At 60.7% G+C, this 9,089-nt stretch overlaps 1 protein-coding gene across 1 annotated transcript; it reads left to right on the top strand.

The window, feature by feature from the left end:
* The first annotated feature begins 1,342 nt into the window (after positions 1 to 1,342).
* Positions 1,343 to 3,555, top strand: FNDC10 (fibronectin type III domain containing 10). Its single transcript, XM_080654264.1, has one exon. It carries the CDS (start codon positions 1,503 to 1,505, stop codon positions 2,178 to 2,180), a length of 678 nt encoding a protein of 225 aa, XP_080510390.1. The 5' UTR covers positions 1,343 to 1,502; the 3' UTR covers positions 2,181 to 3,555.
* The last annotated feature ends 5,534 nt before the right edge of the window (positions 3,556 to 9,089 follow it).

The raw sequence follows: 9,089 nt of genomic DNA, 5'->3' as shown, positions 1-9,089 counted from the left end.
AGGAGGTGGCCAATCCATGATTCTCTCTCATCATTGATGTTTCTATCTCTCTCCCTCCCTCTCCCTTCCTCTCTGAAATCAATAAAAAATATATCTATATTATATATATTTTTAATTGATTTCAGAGAGGAAGGGAGAGGGAGGGAGATAGAAACATCATGGATGAGAATCATTGATCGGCTGCCTCCTGCACGCCCCCTACAGGGGATGGAGTCCCCAACCTGGGCATGTGCCCTTGACCGGAATCGAACCCGGGACCTTTCAGTCTGCAGGCCGACACTCTATCTACTGAGCCAAACCGGCTAGGGCTGACCTGGACTTTTTGAAAATGACCAGGAACTAGTGAGGCTGGGGGGTGGGGTGCGGTGCTCCATGGATGAGTGGGTGCTCCAGAGCTGGGAACCAGAAACTCAGCACGGCAGCCACCGAGTGCCCCCTCTCCTCCCCCAGGTGAGAGCAGCACCCAGGAGCCCAGGGTCCACAGCCCTCCCCTCCCTGCCCAGGACACAGAGCAGTCCCCAGCCAGGGGCGCGCTCCCTGAACCGAGTGCTGCTGCTTTGTCCACTCGGGCCAGGCCCTGCGCACTCGGCCCTGGAGGGCGGTCTGGAGCACCAGGAGGTCGAGGCAGGGGTGGGATGGAGCGGCAAGTTGCCCCGAGGCCCACCCTGAAGACAAGCGTGGGAGAAGGTGGGCTGGCGGGTGGGGGTTATCCCCTGTGTCCAGCCCTAACCCCCTTCCAGGGACCACCGAGAGGGCCACCCCGGGGATCAATCAGAATAGAGGGCGCTCCGCCTGTAGCTGTCGCTCTCCTGCGTGGACTGAAAAAAAGTTTTCGCCAAAGGAAGCCTCAATGTTCGCGCCCATCCCGATCGGCGCCATCCAACTCTGAAGGGGCAACAGCCCCAGGGGGGAAGGAAAGCTTCCGTCCTCGCCTCCTCCCGCAGCCCGGGACCCTTACCGTGGGTCCCCACGCGAGTCTGAGATGGGGCAGCGTGACCCAGGGTCCTGCGCGCTCCGGGCTGCGGCCTCCCCTCCCAGTCCCTAAAGCACAGCCCGCGGGAAAGCCTCAGGGAACCGGGCGGGGGCGGGGGCGGGGGCCAAAGTGCGCTCACAAGGCCAGAAGCGGAGGGACCGGTGGACTTGCGCGGAGCCTGCCACACGCGCGCGTGGCCGGGGCTGGGAGTCTTGAGACCGCAGGGGCCGCCCCCAGGGCTCACGCCCACCTCCCTCGCGTGCTCTCTCTCCAGATCCACCCTCCAGGGGCCGACAGGCCACGGCCCAGCGAGGGTTAAGGGGGGCGGGGCGTGGGAGCGGCCCCGCCTCCGCCGCCGCGCCGGGTCCGAGCGCGCACGGGGCGCAGGAGCGGGTCGGAGCGGGCGGCGGCGGAGGGCGCGGCGCGCGGGCGAGCGCGGGGAGCGGCGGCGGCGGCGGCGGCGCGGCCCGCGTGACCCTCCGCCTGCGCCCGTGAGCCCGCGTCCCGCTGCGCCAGGCCCCGCCGCAGGATGCGCGCCCCTCCGCTGCTGCTGCTGCTGCTGCTGGCCGCCTGCGGGCCGCCGCCCTGCGCCGCGGCCGCCCCGACGCCCCCAGGCTGGGAGCCGGCGGCCGACGCGCCCTGGTGCCCCTACAAGGTGCTGCCCGAGGACGCCGAGGCGGGCGGCGGGCGCCTGTGCTTCCGCAGTCCCGTGCGCGGCTTCCGCTGCCAGGAGCCCGGCTGCGCGGTGCACACCTCGGCCGGCCACTCGCTGCGCGCCAGCGTCCTGCGCAACCGCAGCGTGTTGGTGCAGTGGCGCCTGCCGCCGGCCCGGGCGCGCCGCTTGCGCGCCTTCATGCTTGACTGTTCGTGGCGCGGCGCCTACACGCGCTTCCCCTGCGAGCGCGTGCTGCTCGGCGCCTCCTGCCGGGACTACCTGCTGCCCGACGTGCACGAGGGCGTGCGCTACCACCTGTGCCTGCAGCCGCTGCCGCTGCACAGCGAGCACGCCGCCGAGGCCTTCGGGCCCGCGGAGTGCGTGGAGTTCGTCGCGGAGCCGGCCGGCATGCGGGACATCGTGGTGGCCATGACGGCGGTGGGCGGCTCCATCTGCGTCATGCTCGTGGTCATCTGCCTGCTCGTGGCGTACATCACGGAGAACCTCATGCACCCGGCCTTCGGGCGCCCGGGCCTGCGCAGGCAGCCCTGAGCCTGAGGCGGCCGCGGGGCCTCTCGTCTCCCGACCAGTGCGGGGGAGGCCTCAGCCCGCCCCGCCCTCCGTTCCTCTTCCCTCCCTAGGCTGTCCGCGCGGGGCCTGCTGGAGATGGAGAGGGCGCAGGCCTGCGCCAGCACCTTGGAGTCATCCCACCGCGTCGCCAGCCAGCTATCCGCCTCCCGGAATCCAGTTCCAGACCGGCCCTTGGGCCTGTGGAGGGGTGCGGGCCGCCACCAGGGCCCTTCCCCTTCTCCAGAGGCCTTTGTAGAGACTGTCAGGACATGGAGCGCCTTCTAGCAAGAGCCATTGGCACGCAGGGTCGTCGCCTGCACCTCCCGCCTGTGCCAAGTTGGAAAGCCCAGGCCGTCTTCATTGCTTGGTTCCTGTGCGCTTTGCTGCTCCAGGCCCCCTTGGACCTTGTCCTCTCTCCACCCCACCCCGTGGGCTTAGGTTAGCTTTGTGCCTTAGTCTCCCCGGCCCAAGGCGGGAGCCCGCCACCCCCTCCCGCGCAGTCCAGAGGGATCTGTGGTCCCCAGATTGGCCGGCTGGGCTGTGTGCGCTTTGGGCCAGAGTCCCCCTTCCAGATGTGCAGGAGCCTCGGTAACAGTGCTGCGTGGTGTGTCCCTGCGGGGGTGTCTGACCAGCTGGGAGCCCGGATGCGGTTCAGCAGGTGGGGCGTGGCCTCCAGCTGCTCAGGGGCGCGTTCCTCTGACCTTGGGGGTGGGGGGGAAGCTGGCAGTTCTCCAGGCTGGGAGTCCCCCTTTTCATTTTGCAGTGCTGCCTCTGATGAGCACTTCCTGTGGTAAGTGGGGGCAGATGGCTGGGAAGAGGGGGCCTGGTCTGAAGGGGCAGCGCTGGGTCCAGAGGGCTGATTAGATGCCAGCCCTGCCCGGCTGGCCCTTGCACTGTGGTCTGGATCCCAGGCCTCAACCACAGCATGACGGACAGGACGCCCCACCTCCTCTTGCGCTGGGGCTGGGAGCCCAGGATTGGCCAGGGATGCTGCTGCCCACACACCCACTGTGGCCGGAAGGCTGGCCGTGCCCCTCTCCGGGCAGACCCGAGCGCCCCCGCTGAAGCTTCTACCTGTGCTGACCACCTGGCAGTGCCCGGTGCCAGGAGGGGTGCGGCGTGCCTGGCCTCCGTGTGAGCCCCTGACTGTGACCACCTGGATCTGGCACTTCTGGAGTCACTGTGGCTAACCCTTCGCACCCTTGCCCTCACCCCAGCAGCTACCAGCAACCCCCAGGCGCTGGCTGGTGCCCCCGCAGTGCCCGCTCCCTACCTCTGTCTGCGCTCTGCCCGCCCCTGGTGTGCTGCTGGTCAGGTGTGAGCCTGGTGCCAGTGTCTAAACGTCCATCATCCTTAGACTCAAACGGCTGCCTTGTGTGCTTATTTGGGAGGTGGGGGGAGGGGGAGGGGAGCTGGGTCCCTTTCCTCCCAGCTCCTTCAAGCTCCTGGAGCCTTTGCCTGGTCAGGTCCGGCCCGCCCCAGGCTGGGTGTCCAGCCCCTGCCCTTGAAGCAGGGACAGGCAGGCTGTGCACCCTCAAACGGGAAAACACCTCGCCCTGCAGGGTGGGGGGTGGGTGTCGGGGAGCAGCACCTGCTGCTGTGAGAAGTAGCCCAGCTCCGGGTGAACACGAGCTGTGACAGGCAGCTTTCGGGCGGCCCTAGGAAGGGCCCCCTCCCTACCTGCCCCCCATGCAGTGCTAGAGCTGGGGGGGGGGCGGGGAGGACAGAGGGTAACTCTGGGGCTCCTGTGTGTCATGCACTAGCTCGCCACCCACCCTCCCTCTGGGCCCTTCCCCACCTCGTCCGTCCTTGAGATCCTGGAGCTGCGGTGACCCTGAGGAGCAAAATCCAGCCAGGAAGCGGGGGGCAGGCTGTGGAGTGACTCATCTGGGGGAGGAGGAGAGGTGCAGCCATGTGTCTGGGGGTGGGTGGGCGGGGTTCCACTTCCAGCAGCCGGATGGCGAGCCTGTCTCAGGCCAGCTGTGAAGGGCACTGGTGTCTTCCTTAGGGGGCACGGGGTACCCCCTCAGTCCCTGTCAGGCTCCCTGGCGTCCATCCTGTAGTTCCGGGTGCTGGGGCCACGGGGTTCCCTGCGGTCTGCCCTCCTTCCCTCCTGGCCCTCCACCTGATTTGGGCCCTGGTTATGGGCTCACGCCCACCCCACTAGAGCCACTGACCTGTCCACTCACCAATGGAGAGGCTGGTCACCCTGCCCCGCAGCCTTTTCCAGAGGTGGGGGTGCAGGGCTGGAGGCACCACCCGCCCAGTGCGGTCAGCGGGTGAGCAGGGCCTGGGAGATGGCCTGCACCTGGTGGCCAGCCAAGCACTCCTGCTCCCAAGCTCACCACAGCCCCCGCCCCTAGCGTCCATCCTCCTCCCAGGCTCCGCCGCCACGCCCTCTGGTCCAGACCCCTCCAGCCCCCCTCCTCCCTCTGATCACTGCCTCTGCTCTTCTGTGGCCACTCCCACTTGGGACTGCGCTGGTGGTGACCTGCTGCTCCCTGTGAACCCCCAGGCTTCCTGTGCCCTGGAGGCGGGTCCGGGTGCCTCCCCTGTGGAGGAGGCTTCACCTGCCTGGCTGGTGCCTGATGATACTGAAGCTCACGCTCTGACACGGATAGAAATAACCGCTCGGGTGAGGAACACGGAAGGGCCGTGCTGCCTTTCAGCCCTGTTTCCTCGTCTGTAAGGTGGAGACAGGAATGGGGCCCGGGTCACGGGCCTACGGGCAACCGCCACGGGAGACCGCCACCGGGGCCATCATTACTGCCGTCCATGCGGCCACCTGAAGTGCCCTCCAGGCCAACACCCCAGAGCTGTGTAAAGCCTCACCTGCTGGAGCTCCAGGCGTGGGGCCCTTCTTGAAATCCCCACTACAATGGCCAGACTCCCCGCTCACCCCCAACCTGATCCACAGGCACGTTACTCACCACAGTCATTCTGTGAACACGTGATGGACACGTGGCCAGCTCTGGGACCCCAGCTGGCCCTGACCTGGGCATGTGCCCTGACTGGGCACACAAGCTCACAACCCAGGCATGGGCCCTGACTGGGAATCGAACCATGACCTGGTTCATAGGTCCATGCTCAACCACCGAGCCACGCCGGCCGGGCCACCAGTGGTCATTGTCTGTCTTCTGGGCGTCTTTCTGGCGTGCCTTCCTCATCTGCAGGGATGCTACTGTGCTTCTTACTCTCTTTTTTCTGACACTAAGTCTGAGGGATGATGGCAACTCCGCTGCCTCATACACCAAGAGGCAGGATGTAGACCTGCCTGCTCCTCCCCATAGCCCCCGGCAGCTGCTGGATCCCCTGGTTCACCCTGAGGGTCTGGGATCTGGGCACATGGGGGTGGGGGGGGCTTCTCAGGCCTCAAAGGAGAAGCCAGTTTCATCAGCGCTGGACGTGTGAGGACCTCACAGTCCCAGGGGCTAAACTGGAGGGGCTGGGGGGACATACAGCACAGCAGGCAGGATTAGGGACAAACGGGAACAAGTTCTCCAGGACAGGCAGGGCTGGCGATTCCCTGATGACCTCAGGAAGGGGGTCAGTACCGTTGGATTTGGTCGTCAGGGATGGCTGCGGAGCTGCTGGAAACCCTGGCCTGGCGTACAAGTGGTTTGGCCACTTGAGCCTGAGTCTGGAGAGCCTCCCGCACCCTCACATCTCCTGGAACTGGGCGGGTGTCCTCAGTGATGATGGCCAAGGCGGGGAGGGGTGGCCCCACTCCAGAGAGAGGGGACCAGGCTGCACCTTCTGAGGACAGGATGTAAGAGCCACATCCAGACGTGGCCCGACTCCATCTTACCCCAAACCTGACCCACATCAGGCTCCTCACTTACCAACACGGTGACCCACAATCATTCTGTGAACACGTGACAGACGGCCGCCTCTGTTACTCCTGCGTCCCGTCCTCCTTTAGAAATCTGTCCTTTTATTTCTGTTGTACCAGCGGTCCTTTTTTTTTTTTTTAATATATTTTATTGATATTTTACAGAGAGGAAGGGAGAGGGATAGAGAGCTAGAAACATTGATGAGAGAGAAACATCGATCAGCTGCCTCCTGCACCCCTCCCACTGGGGATGTGCCCCCAACCAAGGTCCATGCCCTTGACCGGAATCGAACCCGGGACCCCCCAGTCCGCAGGCCGACGCTCTATCCACTGAGCCAAACCGGTTTCGGCCCAGTGGTCTTTTTGAGAAAAATATATGTTTATTGATTTCAGAGAGGAAGGGAGAGAGAGAGAGAAACATCAACGACCAGAGGATCATACATCGGCTGCCTCCTGTACGACCCACACTGGGGGTCAAGCCCACCACCTGGGCATGTGCCCTGATCGGGAATCGGACCATGACCTCTTGGTTCATAGGTCAATGTGCAATCATTGAACCACGCCAGCCAGGCTACCAGTTGTCTTTTCAAATCTTCCTCTTTTCCAATGATCTCAGTAAAAAAAAAATCTTCCCCATTTCTTTTTTTTATATATTTTATTGATTTTTTTACAGATAGGAAGGGAGAGGGAGAGTTAGAAACATCGATCAGCTGATCGATCAGCTGCCTCCTGCACACTCCCCACTGGGGATGTGCCCACAACCAAGGTACATGCCCTTGACCGGAATCGAACCCGGGACCCTTCAGTCTGCAGGCTGACGCTCTATCCACTGAGCCACACCGGTCAGGGCAATCTTCCCCATTTCTAATGCAGGATGCTCTTTCATAATTTTTACCATTTCTCTAACTCCGTTTAGCTTACGATGAAATATCTGGTTGAGATTTTTGGATTTTCTGAGTGTCTTTCTGGCGTGCCTTATCTGTAGAGATGTTAACCAGCCAGTGTGGCTCAGTGGTTGAGCATCAACCTATGAACCAGGAGATCACGGTTCGATTCCCGGTCGGGGCACATAATTGGGTTGTGGGCTTGATTCCCAGTGGGTGGCGTGCAGGAGGCAGCCGATCAATGATTCTCTCACCATTGATTTTTTTTTCTCTCTCTATCCCTTCCTCTCTGAAATCAATAAAAACATATTTTTTTAAAAAAGAGATGTTACTCTGCTTCTTATCCTCTTTCTTTCTGATACTAAATCTGCGGGATCGATTGCTACTCTGTCCCGTCTCACACAACACAGAGCATTTGTCTGAGCTCCTCGGTGGGGTGTGGTGGGCGGCGACAGCGCCCTAACTTCCCAGCTTACTACAAGGCCTCCATGTCTGGGATGGGATGCGCCACCCCACCCCCACCCCACCTGTCTCCTCCTTCCTCGGCCCAGTGTCTGTCCTGCTCACTTGGATTCTAGTCTGACAGATTCTCCCCTGCTGCTCCCTTCTTCCCCATCAGCAACCACTGATGCATCCTTTTTTTTTTTTTTTTAAATATATTTTATTGATTTTTTACAGAGAGGAAGGGAGAGGGATAGAGAGTTAGAAACATCGATGAGAGAGAAGCATCAATCAGCTGCCTCCTGCACACCTCCTACTGGGGATGTGCCTGCAACCAAGGCACATGCCCTTGACCAGAATCGAACCTGGGACCCTTCAGTCCCCAGGCCGACGCTCTATCCACTGAGCCAAACCAGGCAGGGCTGATGCATCGTTATCTTCATGTTTTATCATTTACCTCAAACGTGGTATTGCTGATCTTGCTATTTTTTTCCTTGATACCACATCTTTCTATTTTTAAAAATATTTTTGTATTTATTTTTATTTTTATTTTATTTTTAAATATATTTCTTTATTGATTTCAGAGAGGAAAGGAGAGGGAGAGAGAGAGATAGAAACATCAACGATGAGAGAGAATCATTGATCGGCTGCCTCCTGCACGCCCCCTACTGGGGATGGAGCCCACAACCCGGACATGTGCCCTTGGCTGGAATCGAACCTGGGACCCTTCAGTCTCTTATCCACTGAGCCAAACCGGCTAGGGCTGTATTGATTTTTAGAGAGAGAGAAAGGGAGGAGAGAAACATCAATGTGAGAGTGAAACACCCATCAGTTGCCTTCTGCACCTCCCCCCTCCCCCCGGGGATGGAGCTTGCAACCTGGGCATGTGCCCTGACCGGGAATCAAAATGGCAACCTTTCGGTGCATGGAACAACGCCCACCCAACTGAGCCACACCAGCCAGGGCTCTTGCCGCATCTGAGAGGCCTCCACGTCGTCGCAGCGCGCACCAATGGTTCATTTCCCGTTGCTGCACGGGTTTCCCAGCGTGCCCCTCCCCCACACGTGCTTGTCCTCACGCTGGGAGGACACAGACAGCTGCACTATTATCACGATGTTCCATGAAGACCCTCCATCGTCCTCCTTAGGGACCTTCACGAGAGTTTCTCTTGGTGGGGGACGCAGGGTCTCGGGTGTGCCGACTTCATTCTGCCAATGTTGCCAGTTCATTCTTCATGGCTAAGGCAGTGGGCACCCGCACGTTTCCCAGGAGCACCGGCAGCATTCTGTTCTCTAGCTCTCTCCCGTCCGCTGCCCGTGTAGCAGAAACCCAATCATTATTTGAATTTCCTTTTTTCTAATTACGGAGAGCTTGGGCATCGCTTCCTGTTCTCGTTAGTCACTGTCATGTCCCCTGGTACACACTGTGTATTCCGGTCTTCTGTTCATTTTTCCATTGCTGTGTCTCTTCCCTCTTGATTTTCAAGAGTTCTGGCCCTGACCGGTTTGGCTCAGTGGGTAGAGCGTCGGCCTGCGGACTGAAGGGTCCCGGGTTCGATTCCAGTCAAGGGCATGGACCTTGGTTGCGGGCACATCCCCAGTAGGAGGTGTGCAGGAGGCAGCTGATCGATGTTTCTCTCCCATCGATGTTTCTAACTCTCTATCCCTCTTCCTTCCTCTCTGTAACAAATCAATAAAATATATTAAAAAAAAAAAAAAAAAGAGTTCCATGAAT

The sequence above is a fragment of the Plecotus auritus genome, assembly GCF_963455305.1.
Source record: "Plecotus auritus genome assembly, chromosome: 2".
Taxonomy (NCBI): Eukaryota; Metazoa; Chordata; class Mammalia; order Chiroptera; family Vespertilionidae; genus Plecotus; species Plecotus auritus.
Note: the sequence above shows the minus strand (reverse complement) of the source record. Positions and strands in the feature narration are given on the sequence as shown.

What these genes read in the sequence shown, in the direction of transcription:
- FNDC10 (XM_080654264.1), top strand. Translation starts at nt 1,503, where the DNA reads ATGCGCGCCCCTCCGCTGCTGCTGCTGCTGCTGCTGGCCGCCTGCGGG.